This window comes from Eurosta solidaginis, chromosome 1, assembly GCF_040869045.1.
Source record: "Eurosta solidaginis isolate ZX-2024a chromosome 1, ASM4086904v1, whole genome shotgun sequence".
In the NCBI taxonomy this organism is placed as follows: Eukaryota; Metazoa; Arthropoda; class Insecta; order Diptera; family Tephritidae; genus Eurosta; species Eurosta solidaginis.
The window spans coordinates 360,325,636-360,352,311 of NC_090319.1; the positions used below are offsets into that span (position 1 = coordinate 360,325,636).

At 35.2% G+C, this 26,676-nt stretch overlaps 1 protein-coding gene across 1 annotated transcript; it reads right to left on the bottom strand.

Annotated features, from left to right (window-relative positions):
* Positions 1-263: 263 nt before the first annotated feature.
* Positions 264-26,676, bottom strand: SPARC (secreted protein, acidic, cysteine-rich). The gene is made up of 5 exons (XM_067762779.1): positions 26,524-26,676; positions 6,127-6,304; positions 5,973-6,066; positions 517-1,127; positions 264-454 (listed from the first exon to the last, which is right to left on the bottom strand). The coding sequence occupies exons 2-5, from the start codon at positions 6,277-6,279 to the stop codon at positions 395-397; spliced, it is 918 nt and encodes a 305-aa protein (XP_067618880.1). The 5' UTR covers positions 6,280-6,304; positions 26,524-26,676; the 3' UTR covers positions 264-394.

Below are 26,676 nucleotides of genomic sequence, written 5' to 3' on the forward strand. Positions count from 1 at the left end.
GAAAATTTTCAAATGCTTATCTAATTATTTCGATCCGTGCTCCAACTACCGGATTTTTTCCCTTTTGTTGCATTGTTACGGTGTTCTAACCTATGTGTAAAGTTTCACGTTTGTAGCTCAATGAGAAGTTACTTAAAAATTGATTGTAAGATTTTTATGAAAAGCGGACAAACATTCAACCGACCTAATATAAAGGAAGTAAAGAGGCATGTATGTAGTATTTTCTTCCCCTGAATTATCTTAAATTATTTACTTCCCCTGAATTATTTGAAAACTTTTTTTTCGTTTTATTAAATTAACATCTTTTGCATAATTATTTGTCTTAAAAAATTTGGCACAAAAGGTACAAATATACATATTTAAATACATGTTATAATAGCCTGAAGGAAGACCTCTACCCCAATAATTGTGGTGTGCTCTTGTGAATATCATCGCAACGCTCATTCAAATCGGTCTGAAATAAAATTTACAACATTACTTGGTATTGAAACGTCAGGTTTCCCGCTTTAAAATTACCTCATCCAATTCCAAACATGCGCCCCATTCGACTAAAGTAATGCGATGGTCATTATTTGAATCACACGATTCCAAAAACGGTGCAATACATTGCTCCAAGCTGACCAATGGAGCACGAATAGGGAAAAGTTCGTGACGTGATACAGAACGATCAGTATCACCATCTAAATCACACCATTTCCATACGGCAGCATTAGCCCAACGACGAGTCATATTAGTCTCGGCTTCCAATTCCATTTGCATATAATGCTCGGTGAGTTCATCACGTTCAGCCAAATCACGCATCACGTTAAAAAGCCAATCGCGCATGCGACGTGGAAAATCTTTCATATCTTCCTCAGAACATTCACGCTGTGCATGACATGGACCATAGTAATCAATATGAACATGACTATTTTCGGGATCCGTACAACCAGGTGCTTTAGTGTCACACAAACATCGTTGACGATAGACAGCGCAGTCCGAAGACCAAGTTTCGTTGCGATTGGTACAGACGTGACGGCGTGCTTCCGCTTCCTCAGGGCATTCTGGGATGCATACACATTTAGCTTCATTACCATTCGATTCACAAACGCGACCGGCGCCGCAATGCATCTTTTCACATGGATCGACTAAGTTGAAGAAAAATTTGAAGTGTTTATAGACAGACAGACAGACGGCTGTTCTCGTTTTATCACGAAACATTTAGTGAAGGGATTTGTTCCGGCCTAGTTCCAGATACGTTAGGTTGAACTGAAGACCATGAGGGCTTCACATAGACTGAATGGGTCCATAGTGAAATCAAAGACCAAACTTAAAAAGCCTATCAGAAACCAGGGCCTATGTTATAAACTGACTTCATCCTCTTTACAAATACTAGAAGCTTTCTAGGACCTGTGCTGCTTGCTGCTTCTAGATGTGTTAGCTGTACCACTCCTAATAGCTGTGGTCTTAGCTTTGCGAGCGCAGGGCACTAGCTTAAAACGTGCTCGATCGTTTCCTCCTCCAAACCGCACTTCCTGTATTTGCTGTCACTGCTAAGGGCTAATTTAAAGGCATGTGATGCCAGAAGGCAGTGTCCAGTCAGAACCGTACAGTCTCCTCTTCAATGATAAACTAACTTTTTTAGTCTACGGATGTAAAACCTGTACATGATCTTCCACACTTTGCAGCCCTGCACTTTGTTTCACGCCTTTGCTAGGAGGATTGCTTACACTCTAACATACTTTTAGATGTTGTGCTATGAGAGATTTTTGCCTTAATTGCTGCGTGGCTGTCAATGTAAAAATGTACGCGGCTACAGTTTATGCTACTTTCTTCCAGTGTTTCTAATGCTTTAGGTTTGTTTATTGCCAGATACCGCGGACCCTATTCCTTTCATTACACGGTATACACGTGTATCGCCTCGTCTGCCATTTGAGCGCCTTTGCGCAAACCATCTACCTCTATTGTGACTGGAAGAAACCCATCGAAGCGCGGGTAGGGAGCTAAGTAGTCTAACCGTCCAATGTTTGATGACGATATAATAATATGGTAATATGGTCTGCGCTCAATGCTCCGAGGTATTGAGTCTCGTTGCAGTTGTTAACGCTATGTTTTTCGCCACCAGGTCTACAGATGGAATGTTCAGAATGGCAACCAGTGCAGCCTTCGGGGTTGTTTTCACGAATCCCGTTATGCTAAGCAGTGGAAGCCTACATACTCCCTCAAATATTTTGAGGTACGTATTTTTTGAGTGGCCGTCCAGCAACCAAGGACTACACAGTATAGGATAGGCATTATAATCGCTGTAAATATAATAATAAATGAGATAGAGGGCGATGGACCTAACTCACACTATAGCATCCTTTTACATGCATAAAGTGCCGGCTAGGCCTTCTTCACTCTCTCTTCAATGTTGAGCTGCTACGGCAACTCACTGTTGAATGATTCGTAAAGATATGGTACAAATTCTCCTGCAGGGTCACATCTCCTAGCTTAGGCCTAGACTAATTCGGGACATTATACTTTCTAATAAACAAGACCATATCCGTATTCCCCGCGTAGACGCTCAACTCGACATTAGATGCCCAGGTATGTATATCCCGAAGCGCCCGATCCATCAAAGAACTAATTGTTGGAATGCACTTCAGGATAATTATCAATATCAGTATGGCTTCGGAATAGGTTTTGGATTATTTACGAATTGTTTCCGAAGACGTTTTTATAATAATTCCCGTATATTTCAGGATAATTTAATTTCATATATTCGGCTATAGAAGGCATCACAGCTGAAATAGAGATGCGATTAAGGTTTCCATTACATCTGTAAACACTATCAAGGCCCAGCTTTTTCTCCATCTTGCGGGATGCTACTTGAAATTTTTCTTCATATTGCTGAGAAATACGTCTTGTAAGCTAACTCCGCACGCTGTCCGATAAGCCTTCCATCGAGGAATATAACTGTAAGAACTTACCAACCTCCTGAAAGGGGCTACACTGGCCGATGGCATAGGGAATCTTTATTGGCAGTAGAGCCTATCACTAAAATAAAATAATTAAAAAAGTTTTTTAAGTTAAACGGTTTTATTGAAAACAATACTTACATGAAGTAATAATAATACTAAAAGCTAGAAAATAATTAGGTAGGTCCTAGGTACTAGTCATCATACTCCTGATCAATCTAAGGCGTTGATCAGACAACTAAATAAAAGCGTTGGGCGCGTCAAATTTCTAAAAATGTGAGTCGTAGCATAACCTGATTAAGGTTCAGTTGGCCTTACTTATGACTATCAATAGAAATTTGACGCGTCCAACGCTTTTATTTAATTGTCTGACGCCCTAGATTGATGAGGAGTGTGATGACTAGTACCTAGGACCTATCTAATTATTTTCTAGCTTTTAATATTATTATTATTTCATGTAAGTATTATTTTCAATAAAACCGTTTAACTTAACAATTTTTTTAAAATTATATTATTTTCAAGTTTCCAGTCTTTATTTAATTGCCTATTATTTCTCATTCTATTTAGTTCATTTAATTACTCATTATTACAAGGACTCTTTCCTGACAATTTGTTACAATCTAAGTCCTCAATACATAATCCTTCCAAAGACTTTACCCGACTCTGGGCCACGTATGCTTGTCCCTCCTCCAACTCCAAAATATTTTGATGTCACTTCTACCGGACTGTATGTGATATTTGTTCCGCTTTCTATTCTCGTATGTATTATGTGTTCCAAATATGGACCAAATCGGACCACAAATACGATTTTTTTTGAATATCTCGATCTTTGCGCCACCTAGCGGCGATTTTTTTTTTTCATAGGTCGCTTTTTATTCTTGTGTGTATTATGTGTTCCAAATATGAGCCAAATCGGACCACAAATACAATTGTTGTGAATATCTCGATCCTTGCGCCACCTAGCGGCGATTATTTATAGGTCGTTTTCTATTCTTGTATGTATTATGTGTTCCAAATATGAGGCAAATCGGACCACAAATACGATTTTTGTGAATATTTCGATCCTTGCCCCACCTAGCGGCGATTTTTTTCATAGGTCGCTTTCTATTCCTGTTTGTATTATGTGTTCCAAATATGAGCCAAATCGGACCACAAATACGATTTTTGTGAATATCTCGATCCTTGCGCCACCTAGCGGCGATTATTTATAGGTCGTTTTCTATTCTTGCATGTATTATGTGTTCCAAATATAAGGCAAATCGGACCACAAATACGATTTTTGTGAATATTGCGATCCTTGCCCCACCTAGCGGCGATTTTTTTCATAGGTCGCTTTCTATTCCTGTTTGTATTATGTGTTCCAAATATGAGCCAAATCGGACCACAAATACGATTTTTGTCAATATTTCGATCCTTGCGCCACCTAGCGGCGATTATTTATAGGTCGTTTTCTATTCTTGTATGTATTATGTGTTCCAAATATGAGGCAAATCGGACCACAAATACGATTTTTGTGAATATTTCGATCCTTGCCCCACCTAGCGGCGATTTTTTTCATAGGTCGCTTTCTATTCCTGTTTGTATTATGTGTTCCAAATATGAGCCAAATCGGACCACAAATACGATTTTTGTGAATATTTCGATCCTTGCGCCACCTAGCGGCGATTTTTTTATAGGTCGCTTTCTATTCTTGTAAATATTATGTGTTCCAAATATGAGCCAAAACGGACCACAAATACGATTTTTGTGAATATCTCGATCCTTGCGCCACCTAACGGCGATTTTTTCTTGCATTGTCATCGGGTTCTGAACTATATTCCAAGTTTCAAGCTTGTAGCTTATCGGGAAGTTACTTAAATTTTAATTACAAAAAAAGTGCGGCCTGTCCAACCAGCCTTTTAAGTCAACCTAAATAAAACCGTTTAATTAAAAAGTTGAAAATGTGCACACCGTGTTGGAATACTTCATGGAGATTTTAAAATTAAAAAAAAATTTTTTTTTTCGCAGAAATCAATAACCTATCTAGCTATGTAGTACATCAGCTTTAATCAATATTTTCCTATAAAAGGCATCCTTATTTGACCCATATAAAAAAAGAAGAAATAAAGTAATATTGCGAATTTCTGGAAGGATAGCCGGAAAAAACGATTTTTTCCATGTAGCTTTAGAAATCCATTGCAATTTGGTTGATATGTATTCTCAACGATTTCATTTGAATGCCCCTAAGATACGCCACTGTGATTTTTTGCACAAGTTGAAAAAAATTCACCAAGGCTGGTTTTAGCATTGTCCGGACATGGGGTGATCAATTTTAATTTGGTCTCACAGTCGTATGAAAATGATCCCGAGCTAGTTTTGAAAATGTTGCAAGCATAGTCTTAAATTTCATGAACTCAATCCTGACTTCATCCTGGAATGGCCCAAAATCAATTCGGACATATGTAGGTACTAAAAAACTTAGATAAAAAATTAAAAAAGGAGAATAATTGCCCTCAGTATGAGTTTTTAAAAGTTTAAGAAGTGATTCCGTATTTAAAACAAAACCCACCAATGAAAATATTTTCGGTATCCTTGCTGGGGTCTAAAATCATAACTAAATATTTAGCCATAGTCATGCTTAATGCTGGCTATGTGATGATGATACACTATTTAATAGCCGTGTTTTTTTTTTTACACGAGTATACCTTTACGTTATCCTCGCTTAGATAATGCTTAGGAGACACATCTAGCGCCAGTGGGTAAATAACTAGCTACAGAACAGGGTGTACCTAAAATCGGAGACACAAACCTCTGGTGGCCATAATGTATAAAATATAGCTGAATCGGTTGCGATGAATAGTGGATACACACCATTTTTAGAGGTAAAACGTAGAATTAGTGTTGAGGTGAAACATAGGCATCTGTTACATCTGAGTATAATGCGTATTAAAAATAAGTAGTACTAATTTTACGCGCAGCAATTTCAGAGGTGTATTTAAAGTTTAAGCGTAAATGTATACGCGCGTAAAAAAAACACGGCTAATATTCACTCACTTTCAACTACCGGATTCAATAGGTTATTCTGTTGATCTAAAGCCTCTACAGCTAATTTGGCGGCGAGTTCATTTTCACGATCCAAATCATTATTCTAGAATAAAATGTTTTTAAGCATCCAGTAAAAGTGTAAATTGGTATCCGTTTTTCTTACCAAATTTTTCTCTTCGAATTGGCGCAATAGCTCCTCAGCGCTCTCATCGAAATCCGCGAGTTCATCCAAATCAAAATCATTGATTGACATATCTTCTGCATGCAAGGGCACCAAGCAAAGTAGCCCAGCGACGAGCAACAATGGCCACTTCATCCTTTTGTGATGCGTGTCTCGCGATCTGAAACCAAATAAAATTTAATTCGTGTCTGAACCTTATCTATGCGCTGGCAAACTTAGACTAAGTAATACAAAGTACTATTTTATTTTAATGGGAGCAGCGTTGGATTGCGACAATATTGGAATCACATAACGAGATAAGCCGAGTTTATGTAAGAAACACAACTAAAACTGTGATATTTATAAGCGTGTGTGTGTGTGTGACCTCCTTTCTTAATTGTGGTCTAATACTTTCCTAATTTTGAATGCTATAATTTTTTTTGATGACCTTTGTTTTATATTTGGTATATCTACTTTCGCTCAATTAAGACTTGAAATTATTTCAAGTAAGTTTTTTTTCGTATTTAAGATATGAAGGATGGAGCCATTTGTCATTTAATAGCAATTATATTCCACGTTGTTCGAGAATATAATTACTGATATGGAAGTGTCATCTAAATTAACCAAAGCCATAAATCAACACTGTTTCGGACAGGCCCACATATTCCAAAGAAGGAATTTACACATCTGACAAAGCTATCATTTTCAATGCCAAACTTATTTGTGGCAAAGTCATACAAATCCTAACAAATAAACGGTATAAACGGGGACCCAGAGTCTAGCTGGAAGAGATAAACCTTTTGGCCGAAAAGTATGATTGCAAAGAGCTTTAAATGCTGGCTGATAGGAATAATGCTCGAAAACCCTGCCGAAAACAATAGTACAAGAAACACCTCATTGATAACAAGTAAGGAAGGCCAAGTTCGGGTGTAACCGAACATTACATACTCAGCTGAGAGCTTTGGAGACAAAATAAGGGAAAATCACCATGTAGGAAAATGAACCTAGAGTAACCCTGGAATGTGTTTGTATGACATGGGTATCAAATGGAACGTATTAAAGAGTATTTTAGAAGGCAGTGGGCCATAGCTCTATAGGTGGACGCCTTTGCGAGATATCGCCATAAACGTGGACCAGGGGTGACTCTAGAATGTGTTTGTACGATATGGGTATCAAGTTAAAGGTATTAATGAGGGTTTTAAAAGGGAGTGGTGGTAGTTGTATATGTGAAGGCGTTTTCGAGATATCGACCAAAATGTGGACCAGAGTGACCCAGAACATCTGTCGGGGACCGCTAATTTATTTATATATGTAATACCACGAACATTATTCCTTTCAAGATTCCAAGGGCTTTTGATTTCGCCCTGCAGAACTTTTTCATTTTCTCCTACTTAAAATTGTAGGTGTAACACCCATTTTACAAAGTTTTTGCTAAAGTTGTATTTTGAGTTAAAAAACCTATCCGATTACAATGTTTCGTCCCCGTTTTCGTATTTGATATAGAATTATGGCATTTTTTTTCATTTTTCGATATCGAAAAAGTGCGCGTGGTCATATTCCGATTTTGCCCCTTTTGTAAATAAATAAAGTGAGTTCAGATAAGTACGTGAACTAAGTTTAGTAAAGATATATCAATGTTTGATCAAGTTGTCGTGTTAACGGCCGAGCGGAAGTACAGACGGTCGACTGTGTATAAAAACTGGTCGTGGCTTCAACCGATTTCGCCCATTTTCACAGAAAACAGTTATCGTCATAGAATCTATGCCCCTACCAAATTCCACAAGGATTGGTAAATATTTGTTCGACTTATGGCATTAAAAGTATTCCAGACGAATTAAATGAAAAATGGCGGAGCCACGCCCATTTTGAAATTTTCTTTTATTTTTGTATTTTGTTGACCCATATGGACTCTCACTGGAGTTGAATGTTGGAATAATTTACTTATATACTGTAATTTTTTGTTAAAATTTGACTCTTAAATTTTTCTTTTTTATAGGGGGCGTGTTCGTGATCCGATTTTGCTAATTTTTATTTAGCACACATATAGTAATAGGAGTACCGGTCCTGCTAAATTTCATCATGGTGTCTTCAACGATTACCAAATGACAGCTTGCAAAACTTTTAAATTACCTTCTTTTAAAAGTGGGCGGTGCCACGCCCATTGTACAAAATTTTACTAATTTTCTATTCTGCATCATAAGGCAAACCCACCTACCAAGTTTCATCGCTTTATCCATCTTTGGTAATGGATTACCGCACTTTTTCGGTTTTTTAAATTTTCGATATCGAAAAAGTGGGCGTGGTTATAGTCCGATTTCGTTCATTTTAAATATCGATCTGAGATAAGTGTCCAGGAACTTACATACCAAACTTCATTAAGATACGTCAAAATTTACTCAAGTTATCGTGTTTACGGACGGACGGACATGGCTAAATGAATTTCTTTTCTCGCCCAGATCATTTTGATATATAGGTGTCTATATCTATCTCGATTAGTTTATGCCGTTACGGATTACCGTTATGCGAACAAAATTAAAATACTCTGTGAACTCTGCTCAGCTGAGTATAAAAAGCAAGGGCGATAAGCAACGCGATAACACAATCCGTGACGAAGGAAAGGAAATACAAATAATACAGCTCCAATAACGCGCCGACGCTTTCAAATACAGATGTAAAGAGTTATTAAAAAAAAAAATGAGAAGAAGCAGCAAAATATGGCCAAAAGGGAATTTAAGAGATTCAAGTATTTTAAATGTGCACCGATAATTTTTTTAAAACTATCACTAAAGTGAGTTCAGATAAGTACGTGAACTGGGTTTAGTAAAGATATATCGATTTTTACTCAAGTTATCGTGTTAGCGGCCGAGTGGAAGGACAGACGGTCGACTGTGTATAAAAACTGGGCGTGGCTTCAACCGATTTCGCCCTTTTTCACAGAAATAAGTTATTGTCCCAGAATCTAAGCCCCTACCAAATTTCACAAGGATTGGTAAATTTTTGTTCGACTTATGGCATTAAAAGTATCCTAGACAAATTAAATCAAAAAGGGCGGAGCCACGCGCATTTTGAAATTTTCTTTTATTTTTGTATTTTGTTGCACCATATCATTACTGGAGTTGAATGTTAACATAATTTACTTATATACTGTAAAGATATTAACTTTTGTTTTAAAATTTGACTTAAAAAATTTTTTTTTTAAAGTGGGCGTGGTCGTTCTCCGATTTTGCTAAGTTTTATCACGCATACATATAGTAATAGGAGTAACGTTCCTGCCAAATTTCATCATGGTATCTTCTACGACTGTCAAATAACACCTTGCAAAACTTCTAAATTACCTTCTTTTAAAAGTGGGCGGTGCCACGCCCATTGTCCAAAATTTTACAAATTTTCTATTCTGCATCATAAGTTCAACTCACCTACCAAGTTCCATCGCTTTATCCGTCTTTGGTAATGAATTATCGCACTTTTTCGATTTTCCGAAATTTTCGATATCGAAAAAGTCGGCGTGGTTATAGTCCGATATCGTTCATTTTAAATAGCGATCTGAGATGAGTGCCCAGGAACCTACATACCAAATTTCATCAAGATACCTCAAAATTTACTCAAGTTATCGTGTTAACGGACGGACGGACATGGCTCAATCAATTTTTTTTTCAATACTGATGATTTTGATATATGGAAGTCTATATCTATCTCGATTCCTTTATACCTGTACAACCAACCGTTATCCAATCAAAGTTAATATACTCTGTGAGCTCTGCTCAACTGAGTATAAAAATGGTTAAACCTATCGTAACAAAATTCGGCAGAGAGGTTTCCTTTACTATAAGGAATGCTGTGAAGAAAAATTAATGAAATCGGTTAGGGATCACGCCCACTTTTATATAAAAGAGTTTTAAAAGGGTCGTGGACGAATAAGATAAGCTATATCTTTGCAAAAAAGAGCTTTGTATCAATTGAATTTTACTTTGTAAATTGAATTATAACATTAAATTAGAAAACACTAACATTTTTGAAAATGGGTGTGGAACCGCCCCTTTTATGACTAAGCAATTTTCTATGTTTCGGGAGCCACAACTCGAAGAAAAATAAACGGATCTTAATAAAATTGGGTACACAAATTTTCCGTATAGTAGAAAATATTTCTAGTAAAAATGGACGGGATCGGTTAAAGACCACGGCAACTGAGATAGAAAACAAGTTTAAAAGGGTCGTAGACTAGAATAATAAGCTACTTATAACTTAGCAAAAAATAGTTTTCAATCAATGATATTTCACTTATCAAGTTTTACTGTCATAGGAAATGGGGAGACATTTTTCTTTTAAACGGGCGGTGCCAACGTGTTATGTAGAAAAGTAATTTATCTGAAATGAAATGTACAATTGAAGCTCACACTGAGTATATAATGTTCGGTTGCACCCGAACTTATACCCCTTTACTTGTTTTTCGATACTGATGACTTTGATATATGAAAGTCTATATCTATCTCGATTCCTTTATACCTGTACAACCAACCGTTATCGAATGAAAGTTAATATACTCTGTGTCCAAAGAACGCTATTTGCAACTGACACACCAAACACAACGCTAAACTGGCTCTATATGTTTTTCCATTTAACGTCCCTACAAGAATACTGACTATCATATGAGTATCATCTGATTGTCAGCAATGTCAACCTAACGATCAGCGCCTCATACAAACTTTCTATCACAAACTTAAGGGGACTTGCGCAAATGTGATGTAAACAACTGTGTACGTGTGAGTTTTTGTCTCCTTCTTATACACCAACATGGCCTACTGATGAAGTATATAGCCGTACTTCTCACTCTCATTCATTTTCCTGGATCAGTGCTGACACTCTAACTATCAAAAAGTGTCATAAATGATAGTTTACTGTAGATATCAGGTTTGACTGTTATACTATCATAAATGACCATTATTATATTCTGCCAAAAATGAAACAATGCTTCTTGCTTTTTATTTACTTTATTTCATTACGTTTTTAATTTTGTACGTGATAAAAGCATACGTGTTTCTTATTTGTTTAAAATAAATAGTTGTATAAGAATTCGAGTTCAGAAAGTTCAATTTAAATTCAGAAAATAACAAAACAACAGAAGAGCGCTTTCCTCATGCGGAAACACATTTAAAAATGAATCACCACTAACCACTATTGTTTTTCGCGTATCAATTTTTTGAGTGCGCCCCACACATTCCGGCTGCTTTTGGTATTTTTTAATATTATTTTCGATTTTTTTCTTTTAGAATGGAGCTTTGAAATGCTCTCTTTTTCATTTTTTAAAATTATTTTTTATATGGTTTTCGTCGGTTGAAAATGGCGGAATTTAAAAAATAACAAAAGAACCGTGATAATCTTTTGATTGTCATAGACAGTCAGTAGTGACAACATGATAAACTGTTCTCGCATACATAAAATTCCGTTGAGAATTATGTATCTGTCTCACATGAATAATGGTATCTGCTGTATGTTCTTTTGTTCTGTACCAGGTGTCCGAAGCTTTCCCAGTTTGAGTCCTTTTTCATGATTATAGGCTGTCGTTGGGTACATGCGGACATGCGTGAGCGAACAAAGGAACATACATAAATATGAGTATGGATGTTTACGTCATCGCAGGATCAGCATTGTCAATTACAAGTGTGAGTGTATTAGTAAAACTATCAGCGTTTCTTGTAGGGGTGTCTACTGTTTCACTACCGTTATACATCCAATCAACCGGAACCAAAGTCGGAATCGGAATTCTAAAGAAGAAGTTATGTTACAACCCTAGTTTAAATACTTAAATATTTTACAATAGCACATCTTATTAACATTTGTTGCCAGTGTGGGTATATCATTTCGCCTTATCGCCGACTTCCGTTTTTGTTTTAAAAGCGGCAGTTTCATGATCGCCATTAAAAAATTATGTATGGATACATATATATACACAAAAAACCTACTTATGTATATAGGAGTGTATGTGTACACAACATACGTACATATCGAATGAATAGCAGATCATTTATTAATTGGCATATATGTACCTACATACATATGTATGTGTTTTACTCAAAACAATGACATTAAAATCTTTTGACTTGATCATCTTTCCAACACGAACATTATTATGCATTAGAAAACTTTATGATGATGAGCAGGCGTGACGAGAGGGGAGGGGGGGGGGGGGGGGGGAGGAATGGGGGATTCCTCCCGGGCCCGCGGTTTCTCAGGGGGCCCGGGATTTAGAGGTACTAAGACATTTTTTTTTTAATTCAGGGAGTCTTTAGTTGTTCCATGTGCACATTTTAAGCCGAATTTCAAAAGCAACGAATATTGATAATGATTTTTTGCCTGGGCCTTCGAACAGTGAGGGGACAATAAAAACATCACACAAAAATGTATGTTTACATGAATCCGATATTGTAAAGTTTTCGTGGTGACACTGATGAAGGTTCATCTTCAAAAAGTCTTCCAACAATACCACCAACTCTGTATCAAAGTCCAGATTATTTAAATGACTTCGATGTGAATAATGAGTTATTGTAATATGAAGAAGTCAACGAAATAATTTGTCGAGGTCATCAAAAGTGTCCTGTTATTTTTCCACGTGATTTTCATAACGAGGCATTTCCTACCTCGTTGGTAAACAGAATCTTGCCAAATGGAGAGAAAGTGGAGAGTGACTGGTTAGTGTGGAGTGCCAGCAGCAATGCTTTTTATTGCCTACCATGTCATCTGTTAAGCACCATTACTTTAAGTCGACCTAAAATTTGTTGTCCTAGCGGATATTTGAAATTTCAGGTATAGAAGAAGCTATACGATAAACTGCCTTCACACGAAAATACTCAAGATCACATTAAATGTTACATTCAATGGCGATCTTTACAAAATCTAATTCAAAAGGAGGCTACAATTGATACACTTATCAACGAACAACTAATCACTGAAACTCAAAAGTGGAAAGAAATTTTATATAGAATTTTGACCACTATTTTATTTTTGGGTGAAAGAGGCCTAGCTTTCAAAGGCGAAAGTATATATCTTGGTGAACGAAACAATGGACACTTTTTGGGCATCTCATAAGCCATTATAATCCGATACTTAGAGATCAATTTGAGAAAGTTAGGATTTCACAACAGCAGCACAAACGTTTACAAGTTCCCTATCTTTCCCCAGACATTCAGAACGAGTTTATAGAGATGTGTGCAAAGCACGTGAGGGAAACTATATTAGATCAAGGCAAGAAAGCCAAGTATTATCGTCGATACTATGCCTGATGCAAAGCAACAAATTTTACAATTTGCCATAACGGAGCCAATATGAAAGGAGCTTAAAACGGAACACTATGTCACATTGTCGACGAAAACTCGAATGCTGATTACTCGCCTTGTGCAATCCACAGTCTCAATTTATGCGGTGTTGACGCTGCAGAATGTTGAACGGCTGCAATTACTTTCTTCGGAGTTGTACAAAAATGTTTTACTATTTTCAGCAGCACTCCACAACGACGGGACTTCTTAAAAAAAAAAAGTACCTAGCTCTCTTCATAGTCTTTCAGACAAAAGCCAAATTTGACTGCGCAAGCATACGGAGATGTTACCGGCATTCTCAAGTACATCAACAAGTTCGAATGTATCTTGCTGTCCTCAATTTGGTTCAAAATACTGACTTACCATTAATGAAAGAAACGTGGTCCTCCAAGCTAGAGACGCCACCATAAATGTTGAGGTCAGATGCCTTATTAGCTGATTTGAAGTTGATCAGGAACCGATGGGAAACAATTTTAAACGAATGCAAAACAGTTGCTAATCAATTGAACATCTCGTCAAAGTTTCCGGACATTTGAAAGAGAAAACCGCCAAGACGTTCTGAAGATAATATAAATGAGATGATTACGGATGATTCAGAGTCTGATTTTAAAACAATACATTCCTGGCGATCGTTGATTCGGTTATCACTGGCATTACTGAACGATTAGCAGCTCTGAGAAATTTGAGCGAGACGTTTTCCTTTTTGTGGCAATTTGAACACATGGATGAAACTACGGTTCGGACGAGCGCAGCAAAATTTGTTGAAAAATACATGTCGGACATTTCTCAAAGCTTAGAATGCGAAATAATTCACTTGAAATACATTTACGAAGCAAATTTTTATAAAGGTCTGTCACCATTGGAATTGCTAAATGCCATCTACATATGTTCAAAATCTGTATACGATTTTCTCCAACATTTCTGCTGCTTTACGTATCTTTTGCACTATACCTGTCACTGTAGCTAGTGCAGAACTTTCCTTCAGCGTCCTTTCAAGAATCAAAAACTTTCATAGATCGTGTTTATCTCAACAGCGAGTTTCAGGACGGACACTACGAGCTTTATACTTTATACTTAAAAAAAAATATCTGACGTGTACATGAAAATCGCCGATACACGTGGATTTTTATTTTTTCTCCCCTTTCCGAAAAAGTATATTTGGTTCATAGGACAGAACCAAAGCTCGTTTTTGTAACGCAATGTAATGATTCATGAATGAGACGTCATTAATTCAAGTTAATGAAATGTATTAGTGGATTTTTTATAGGGGCCCCGTAAATTGTTTAGTCCCGGGCCCAGATTTTCTCTCTACGGCCCTGATGATGAATATACACTTTGTCCTAAATCTCCCTTAACGGAAGGCAGAGGATAGCAGGTTCAACAAGGTTGGACTATAAGAATTTGCTTTTGGAAGCGTTATTTTCGTGCAAAAATGCGTTCTAATCGCAAACTAAAAATTGTAAATCAAATTTTTGAAGGATGCTTTTTCAGTAAGTATTCGCAAAAATGGTCTTTATTATACTTTGTTATCTAATTGACCCTATATGTTTGCCTTTGTATGCAAGGATTTTATGACGTGATACAAGGTCGAACTAATTTAGTACTGAATCTAGTGACGATGTACAATGGGCTGGTATGTCCAACTGTGAGCCTTAAAAATTTTATTTGCAGACTATTTATGGACTGCGTACTGTGCATGGATGTGAGGTCGACGACCTTAAAATATTTTATCATATGATTTTTTTTTTTCGAAAATTAGATATTTACATAGGTGAAATCGTCTTGAAAAATGCAAATTTACTCGTGCAAAAATATTTTTAAAATTGCAAATAGACATAAAGCAGTAGGGGTTTTAAATTCGCACTTTTGCAGTATCTACACAAATTTTTTTATAAATCCTAATAAATACTGTGGCTATCTACAAAATGACAGCAGTAGCTACAACTTAGTAGAACACCAATTGAAATTTCAGCATGTTTCCTAATCAAAAAATCGTATCTACACATATACGACTTTTTAAAAAAAAATATCAGCTTTTTACGACTTCTTTCTTTTTATAGAAAGCAGCATCTACACAATAGCAAATATCGCTTCTGAATAGGTTTTTTAAAAACTTTTACATAGAGGGAGATCTGTATCTACAGTTTCGCGTGTAAGGAATCAAAGTTTAAATTTTATTATTATTATTTTTTTTTTCGTTAACAAAAATACCACATGTAAATTAGTCTTTAATTTTTAACTGAAAAAACAGCACATGCTGAAAGGTACAGATGCAAAATCGTTATGTACAATAGCTCAGTTTCAGTTCAATTGTAGATGGGTATCTTATTAGGAGGGAAGTATACTCTTAGGTTTATGCTGATATTTTTATTTTTTTTTCTTACGCAATGCGATGTCAAATTTGTATAACATATTAATTTTTATGTATGTATCTCATTTCAATTCTATAATTTTAATTTTAATTATGGTCTTGTAATAACATTCATATCATATCTATTCTATTACAGTAATTAGTCCAGCGCTTTGTGTTTGCGTTGACTTTAAATAATAAAAAAAAAAACAAATATCAAACACTTTCTTATGCCAATTTCACACAGGGGCTTAATGAAATAATTAGTCAAGTTTTCTTCATTAAATCCCTAACTGAACTCAATCTTCCATACAAAAGACAAATGCTTAATTATCTCATTATAGCTTATTGAATGCTTAATCGAGAGAAAAATCCAGTCGGCTTTGCTTGGTACTTCGATTTTTATTGGCAATGTAACAATAATTTACGAAAAATAGAAAGACACGAAAAAAATCAAAATTTAATTTTCGCTGCATTTGCTGCAAAAGATGATATGGCTTTTTCGAAAATAGGCACATATTTGGTTAGGTGTAACATCTGGATAGTTGCGCAAATGAGGATAAATATAATAAGAGACGTCACTCGTTACTTTGCGTAATGTTATTCGTTAGGGTACTCTCAGGTTTTTTTTTTTGGCGAGATGTGCATAAACGTCTTCTATACATTTCGTGGGGTATTTGTGTTTATTTAACTTTATTTAATTAATTAATTAATTCTCTTTCCAAAAATAACATCTGAATAAGGTGTATACATGGCATGGATAAATGCGAGACAATTAAAAATGTTCCTCACAGAAAACATTAGGCCAAAGAGTATATATTTGTTAAGAGGCGTCACTCGATACTTTTGTTGTTGCCAAAGCAAATTACTCGATGTTTTCTCAAGGTAGTCGTTAGTTTTTTTTTGTCAGATGTATTTATAAAAACGCCTTCTATACATTTTCGTGGGGTATTTTGTTTATTTTATTGATTGTATTAAATTAATTAATTTATTCTCTTTCCAAAAATTGCAATTATGCAAGGTCACTTCGCCGCATAAATATATAGGATGCAGTTAAAGAAAACTAAACAAAACTTCCTTGAGAATCACATTCGACATGACAGGGTTGCTTTGGCAACAACAAAAGTATCGAGTGACGCCTCTTAACAAATATATACTCTTTGATTAGGCATCAATTTTTTTGATTTCCAGCGAGTTACTCGCCACTCGTAGCAGACTGGTGGCTCTTATTTATTTATCCTCTTTGGTTGCGCATGCATTTTATTTTGTTTGTATTTATAGTTAAGAAGGGAACGGCTGCTTTCCATTTTAACTATTTTTTGTAAAAACGAAATATTTTTTTGGAGCTGCTGACAGATGTTCGCTTAATGAAGCAAAAGGCTCTGTATGAAAAGGGAAACCTAATTATTTCATTAAATAAAATTGTGATTCGATAAGTTTCTGTGTGAAAACGGTATTAACCCGCTAAAAATTTTCAAATTAATTTAAGTCCAAATATGTTAACGGCCTTTAAGGCGCCAAGGTACGCAAAACTAAAGATTTTGGAGGAGATGGAAAACTGTCTTACCCCAAACCGTGCACTATTCAATGAGGCCCCAGGTAGTTGATTACACTCTTTCACTACTTTTTTGGAACGTTCACGAGTCAGCAACGAGCCCCAGGTGAGTTATCCTACCATATATCTTTTTTTAAATTATAATCCCCTTCACATTTGCGAATTTGGAATTAATAATTTTATAATTTTATACTTTTGAACTTGCTAAGGGGTTTGTGAATTAATTATTCTACTTCGTAAATACAACCATTAATCTCCTTTGTTTATAAATAAATTGTGATTACTCGTTAGTAATTCTTCTTTTATTTTCTTTTTATTTGCGTGCGATCGCGCCCCACGACCCGGGTGCTACATTCCCCCCGCAACTCAGTGTAATTCAAAGTAGAAATGAGACATTGTTATTACCACAAGCCAAAGAAATATAAGACATACCTACTTATACTTATGTTCGCTGCGCTCATTTTTTAACTGTAATACAATCCTTTATAGACGATGATTTCATTACAATGCAATGTGCATTTTGTGTACAATTTCGCATAGAAGAAAATTTTGAAACTGATTAACAATATATATATGTGTGTGTTAGGGATGTTGCGAATATGGAGGCAGATTTCTCGAAGTGTGTTTTATTGTCAAAATCTCTGATTTACACCACTCCAATTTCTCAGACACGGATAGTTTAGATACCAAAGTACTGTCTTTCTTTTTATCTTTAAGCATTTTTTAATGGAGTGCTGGTATTGTAAATTTTCCCGTAAAATATTCCCGATTTATTTTCTTAGACCTTGAACTATATCTAGCGTGTCATTTTTAGATGGAAGCAAGAAATAAAATTTGCTAATAATCTAGTTTCCAGGGTTTGAACTGGTATGAACGCCTAGATTAACTATTGTGCATTCATTGTAGGTTACGTAGCAAAACGTAGCGTTTACATATTCTCATTATAAAATTACATTTTTCATTATCAATTTATATTTTCTTAATATAATAATAAACTTTACACCTAAATTATTAAATCTTACAGTTTATATCACAGTCCTAATTATTCTAATAAAAGCGTGTTACATTGTGATAACAATATCCTAAATGTTCTTAATTATACCATCAAAATTTAACACGCTTTTGTTAGAACAATTAGGACTGTGATATAAACTGTAAGATTTAATAATTTAGGTGTAAAATTTTAATGTTAACAAGTAAGGAAGGCTAAGTTCGGGTGTAACCGAACATTACGTACTCAGTTGAGAGCTATGGTGACAACATAAGGGAAAATAACCATGTAGGAAAATGAACCGAGGGTAACCCTGGAATGTGTTTGTATGACATGGGTTTCAAATGGAAGGTACTAAAGAATATTTTAAAAGGGAGTGGGCCATAGTTCTATAGGTGGACGCCATTTCAGGATATCGACATAAAGGTGGACCAGGGGTGACTCTAGAATATGTGTTGTACGATATGGGTATCAAATGAAAGGCGTTAATGAGTATTTTAAAAGGGAGTGGGCCTTAGGTGGGCGCCTTTTCGAGATATCGCCATAAAGGTGGACCAGGGGTGACTCTAGAATGTGTTTTTACGATATGGGTATCCAATGAAAGGTGTTAATGATTATTTAAAATGTAGTGGGCCTTAGTTCTATAGGTGGACGCCTCTCTGAGACATCGCCATAAGGGTGGACGAGGGGTGACTCTAGAATGTGTTTGTACGATATGGGTATCAAATTAAAGGTATTAATGAGGGTTTTAAAAGGGAGTGGACCTTAGTGGTATATGTGAAAGCGTTTTCGAAATATGTGGACTAGGGTGACCCAGAACATCATCTGTCGGGTACCGCTAATTTATTTATATATGTAATACCAGGAACAGTATTCCTGCCAAGATTCCTAGGGCATTTGATTTCGCTCTGCAGAACTTTTGTCATTTTATTCTACTTAATATGATAGGTTGTCACGCCCATTATACAAAGTTTTTCTAAAATTATATTTTGCGTCAAAAACCAATCCAATTACCATGTTTCATCTCATTTTTCATATTTGGTATAGAATTATAACATTTTTTTTATTTTTCGTAATTTTCAATATCGAAAAAGTGGGCGTGGTCATAGTCGGATTTCGGCCATTTTTTATACCAAGATAAAGTGACTTCAGATAAGTACGTGAACTAAGTTTAGTAAAGATATGTCGATTTTTGCTCAAGTTATCGTGTTAACGGCCGAGCGGAAGGACAGACGGACGACTGTGAATAAAAACTGGACGTGGCTTCAGCCGATTTCGCCCATTTTCACAGAAAACAGTTAACGTCATAAAATCTATGCCTCTACCAAATTTCAAAAGGATTGGTAAATTTTTGTTCGATTTATGGCATTAAAAGTATTTTGAAATTTTCTTTTAGTTTTATATTTTGTTGCACCATATCATTACTGGAGTTGAATGTTGACATAATTTACTTATATACTGTAAAGATATTCAATTTTTTGTTAAAATTTGACTTTTAATTTTAATTTTTCCTTAGCACACATATAGTAATATGAGTAACGTTTCTGCCAAATTTCATCATGATATCTTCAACGACTGCCAAATTACAGCTTGCAAAACTTTGAAATTACCTTCTTTTAAAAGCGGTGCCAAGCCTATTGTCCAAAATTTTACTAATTTTCTATTCTATGTCATAAGGTCAACCCACCTACCAAGTTTCATCGCTTTAGCCGTCTTTGGTATTGAATTATCGCACTTTTTCGATTTTTCGACATTTTCGATATCGAAACAGTGGGCGTGGTTATGGATTTCGTTCATTTTAAATAGCGATCTGAGATGGGTGCCCAGGAACCTACATACCAAATTTTATCAAGATACCTCAAAATTTACTCAAGTTATCGTGTTAACGGACAGACGGACGGACGGACGGACATGGCTCAATGAATTTCTTTTTTCGCCCAGATCATTTCGATATATAGAAGTCTATATCTATCTCGATTAGTTTATGCCGTGAGCTCTGCTCAGCTGAGTATAAAAATATATAATTATGTACAATATGGAATTTTTTTTGTCGCAGACGAAGAATGCTAATTATCGTTAAAGGTTACAATGAACTTATAAAGTGTGATATTTCTTTACAATCAATTTATTTTTTACTTTTTAGTTAATTTTATTAACCATTAATAAAACTTATTTTTAAAAAAGTTTTTTTTTCTTTAATTTTATTTTATAAGGGCACTGAAATAAACGAGGGTTCTAGGCATTGTGAATTCATACAAGTGGAGAATGCTTGAAAAAACGTAAACAGTAAACAGCTCAATTGTGTTTTAAAAACATTTTTGTAAACGACTGGTAAATTGCATTATTCACTTATTTTAAAATGTTTGCTTAACTGGATGCTCCTACTGTCTCTATTGGCTGAATTTTTTTCAATCAATATCTTATTTTCTATAGGCACATCTAAAGGAAAAGTTGGTTTGAAACACAAATGAGTAATCCATGGCAATTCAATTTATTTGCCGCTAGCAAGCAAACAAACCTTTCTTTAATTCTCTGGCCATTCGTGACAGCCTTTCTCTTTGTCAGCCTTATTTAACAGGTAAATATTCCAAAGGAAGAATAGAAAGATTCTTCACTTGTAGGAATTCACATGGTTCTAGGCTATTATATGTGAACTTATACAAAAACCCTTGGCTTAAGTATAACCTTGGCTTAAGTTATATTTTTATAATCACTTTAAAAATATATATTTACGAGCCGGACCCGTGCGCATCTTGCGCAACCAATATAAAAGTCTCTTATCAAATATCAACAGAAGTCAGCTGTTCTATCAATCAAATAAAACTTACAGCTTACGCTGCCATCTAGCGTAAGGTAGCAACTGCCGGTAATGCAGAGCAAATATTCACAATAGTGCCATAGTATAAATAAATTTTTTTGTGTGCTCACAATCGTCTTTTTTTAAACGGTTTTATTTAGGTAGACTTGACAGGCTGCACGGCCAGCGCGAATTTTGTAATTAAAATTTAAGTAACTTCCCGATAAGCTACAAGCTTGAAACTTGGAATGTAGTTCAGAACCCGATGACAATGCAATAATAAGAAAAAAATCGCCGCTAGGTGGCGCAAGGATCGAGATATTCACAAAAATCGTATTTGTGTTCCGATTTGGCTCATATTTGAAACACATAATACATACATGAATAGAAAGCGACCTATGAAAAAAATCGCCCTAGGTGGCGCAAGGATCGAGATATTCATAAAAATCGTATTTGTGGTCCGATTTGGCTCATATTTGGAAATCATATTGGGCATACAGAAATAGAAGCTGCTTTAGTAAAAAAAAAAATAAATAAAAACAAGTAAGGACGGGACTGTCTTCGGCTGTGCCGAAGACTTCATACCTTTCATGAATGGGGCTGAACAATAATCTTATCCCGTTCGTAATCTCCAAATAATCGGATGTATAAGATAAGAAATATATAGTGAACAGATGTACATACCTAAACGATTTTTAAGATAAATATAAAATAAAAAATGACAAAAAACCACCTTATCTGAACGATCGGTTGTATGGGATATATATTATATATAGCTCCGATCAAAATGATTTTTACAGGAAATCTTCTATGATATATGTATTAGAATATATATCACCAAGTTCCACGTTTTATATTGGAAACGAAGGGAGAAATCGACAAAAATCTTTCTATCTGAACGATCGGTTGTATGGGATATATACTATATATAGCTCCGATCAAAGTGATTTTTTCAGAAAATCTTCTATGATATATTAAAATATATATCACCGAGTTTCACGTTTATACTTTCTAAATTAAGGGAGAAATGGCCAAAAATCTTTCTATCTGAACGATCGGTTGTATGGGATATAACTATATATAGCTCCGATCAAAGTGATTTTTTCAGGATATCTTCTATGATATATTAGAATATATATCACCGAGTTTCACTTTTATACTTTCTAAATTGCGGCAGGAATGACCAAAATCGTCTTATCTGAACGATCGGTTGTATGGGAGATATATGTTATAGTGGTCCGATCCTACCGGATCCGACAAATGTCTAATATAATACAAAAATACATCCTTGTGCCAAATTTCATTGAGATATCTCAAAATTTGAGGGACTAGTTAGCGTTCAAACAGACAGACGGACGGACGGACAGACGGAAAAGGCTATATCAACTCAGTTCGTCGCCCTGATCAATTCGGTATACTTAATCGTGAGTCTATCTTCTATATTTCTCAACGTTACAAACATCGGACCAAAGTTAATATACCTTTTCATGTTCATGAAAGGTATACAAATTTTTAAGTTAAACGGTTTTATTGAAAGCAATACTTACATTAAGTAGTAATAATACCAAAAGATAGAAAATAATTAGGTAGGTCCTAGGTGCTAGTCATTACACTCCTCATCAATCGGGGGCGTTGATCAGACAATTAAATAAAAGCGTCTTCGGGAGTTAAAAATGCCACTTTCAGTACTTTTTTCACATAATTTATTTACCACTTGGGTATCTTAAATGTTCGCCTCTATAAGTAAGGCCGTGTCAAACTATTACGTTCATTTTGTTTTCACATTTCCATTATATATGTTTAATTTGTTCACAAAAAAATTCAAAAAGGTCTTTGTGAAGACAAACTATTTTTACCAACGCCATATCCAACCAAGGATCCTCCCCTGTGCAGCGCTACTAAAAACTTTCGAAGAATGTTTTGTCATTCCTACAACAAGTACACCAAAATTTATGTATTATGCCTTATTTTTGTAAAAACTTCGATAAGATAATGGAATTCTAAATATACAAAATATTGTAACTAACTGTTGCTGTTTTGTCCTGAAAATCATACCCCCTAAGATATAGAGGAATGTTGCGGTTATGTATTGTTATTTAAAATGTATGAATCCGGCTCGATTCGGACCAGCATCTTCTGGCACTAAGCGGACTGCCGCGGGCTCGTCTATCCCCTGACATATTTTGGTAAATAATAACTTGGTAATATGAGTAGTTCAATAATACAATACAATTCAAATGTTAGCGTTTTTGGGGGATATTTTGGTCAAGTTTGTACAACATATGTATTAGAAGGGCATATGTTTTACATCTGACTGCCAAAGACAGATATACAAAGAAGCTGTGCGGTTTTTAGGGATGGAAAAACGTTTCAGAGTATTGCAATCACTTTAATGTGGTTTTGTACAACTTTTTATCATTACGGCACCATTTAAGTGTGGCAAAAGGCAGTAAAGAATTAAATAACTGACGTACAAAAGTTACGTCAAGTGGCCCTGTTGTGCTGAAGAAAAAAAAGTTTTTGTAATGGCTTCCGTAGAAATTTATTTATTCTGCTACTCCTATTTTTTCATAACGGGTAAAAATTTTACCCTCTTCTTACCGCTGTTAATACACACGCACCATTTCAGATAGTAAGGTGAACGCTATTACTATTTACTCCACCATGCAACTGAAGTTTAAAATAAAATTGGACAATTTTAACACCCCTATACATTTAAACATACATTTTCAACGCTCAACTAAAGGCTACATAAAATGTTCAAATAAATCTATTATAAAAAGTTGTCTTCAAAACTATAGTCCAAAACAATAAAAATATAAATCTCAAATTACATGTCTACAATATTGAATATATTTTGGACGAGTCATACTGCAGCTTATGTGAAGAACTACTCGTTTGCGAATGTGAATATTCGCAACATCACTAATATGCACATCAGTAAATAGGTCTGCGTCTGATGGTTCTCCATACAAATTGTTTTGTACACACTAATTTTATAAGCACAGAAATTGAAGAACGCACAGTGGTGAATACCTACTGAAGAAAATTTGCAAAACAAATTTATAATTTACAACTACAAAAAATTATATATAAATGTTTTCAAATAATGGCACTAAGGATGGTACAGATTCGAAGCCGCTTATTTCCATACAACTTTCTGTCGTGAGATTAGTCCAAATTTGTTTGAAAAACGAATGGTTTTGAAAATAAATTAATAATGAAATTATATTAAAGATTTTGTTGTATGGTAGGAGCCACGCCCCTTTATTTTTAAACAATTATACTATGCATATATCTTCTGAGCATACAACCAATCATTTGCTCTACGACCAAACTGAAAACACCTATAAAAGCCAGGAGCCTGATATCTGTGTCATTTATATGTGGGGTCTGGAGCCTATCGAGAGCGGATCCGACTGCAAAACATGCTCGATCGAGTCCTCCTGCAACCCGCATTTCCTACACCCGCCCCCAGTTTAGAAGAAGGTATGGTAGTGCCTAGTAGGGAATACCCCATTATAAGCCTACAGTTCCCCCTTTTTATACCCGCTGTAATTGTACATAGGGTATTATAACTTTGATTGGATAACGGTTGGTTGTACAGGTATAAAGAAATCGAGATAGATATAGACTTCCATATATCAAAATCATCAGTATCAAAAAAAAATTTGATTGAGCCATGTCCGTCCGTCCGTCTGTCCGCTAATACGATAACTTGAGTAAATATTGAGAGATCTTCACCAAATTTGGTACACGAGCTTATCTCGACCCAGAATAGATAAATGCGCGAAATCGGATGATAACGACGCCCACTTTTTATATATCATTTTGGAAAACACAAAAACCTGAGTATTTAGTAAATAATACACCTAGAATGTTGAAATTTGACGTGTGGACTGATATTGAGACTCTTGATAAAAATTTGAAAAAATGTTTTAAAATGGGCGCGGCACCGCCCACTTGTGATAAAATCAATTTTACAAATAATATTAATGATAAATCGTTAAACCTATCGTAACAAAATTCGGCAGATAGTTTGCCTTTACTACAAGGAATGCTTTGAAGAAAAATTAACGAAATCGGTTAAGGACCACGCCCACTTTGATATAAAAGATATTTAAAATGGTCGCAGACGAATAAAATAAGCTATACTTTACAAGAAAGAGCTTTATGTCAATGATATTTCATTTCCCAAGTGGATTTACAACAATAAATAGGAAAAATTTCAAATTAAAAAAAATGGGCGTGGCACCGCCCCTTTTATGACTAAGCAATTTTCTATGTTTCGGGAGCCATAACTCGAAGAAAAATTAACAGATCGTAATAAAATTGGGTACAAAAATTTTCCCTATAGCAGTAAATATTTCTGGAAAAAATAGACGAGATCGGTTAAAGACCACGCCCACTTTTATATAAATGATTTTTAAAAGGGTCGTAGACGAAAATAATAAGTTAAATCTTAGCGAAAAATAGTTTTGTACCAATCGTATTTTTATTGTTCTGTTATATCTTTATTTCAAAATAAACAGTGGGGAAATCCCCATATTTGAAGGAAAACTGCATTATTACCCGTTCAAAGTCATTGGTGTTAGCCTCTGTATCCTCTTTGCTTCTTTTAAACAAAAATTAGTTCAGAATAGAACCCTATGAATATGTTATTGCGCAGCCTTGTAACACTATTAAGCACACAAAACAAACAACAATAACATTTAAAGTGTACAGCTGGGTAAGTAATGTTCAGTTTCACCCGAACTTAGACTTCCTTACTTGTTAGTGATAAGAGTAACTTTGTTATCTAAGGTCGCAAAACCTCACATGATCTGCGACACTTTGCATTCTGCGCTTGAATCCACGCTTTTCCTGCTCGGCCTTTCATGTAGAACTATTTTTATTTAAACAAAGTTATCTATCGTTAGTTCAATTCACAAAGGTCCTACCTAACAAATTTAAAATTTTACAGAAGCAAAAACATTTTTACTTTCACCTCATTCAGTGCATGAATGTGTGGCATAACTCATAATATTTTATTTTTATTACTGAGGGTATATTTAAGTATATCATACCAAAATATGTAAAAAACGTAGTTTTGAAAAAAAAAAGTTTACTAGTGCCTTTGTGAATCAAGCGATATTAACCTTAAAAATTACCAGATAGAGAAATATGGAATTAACTCAATTTAGCCGTTTATCCTTACTTCATTACCACTGTGCGGTGTCCCCATCTGGATCGCATCATGAGCACATCCGTGCACTTACATACATGCATACAAACATATGTATATATTAATGCATGCATGTTATGGAGAAAAAAATTGTCAAAAAGGACGGCAATAAAAAAAATGCTTCTAAATCTCAGAATCAAATTTTTTTATGTAAAACAAACTTGTTTACTTACCTCACTTATATAAATAATAATTCTTCCAAATGGTTGGTAAATAAATTTTTTAAGGTATACCCACTTTTTCACAATTTACCCCAAACAAACTGATCTTAATAACTCGAGCATCAACGGACAACTGATCTGTGATCACCAGCTCGGAAATTGGCA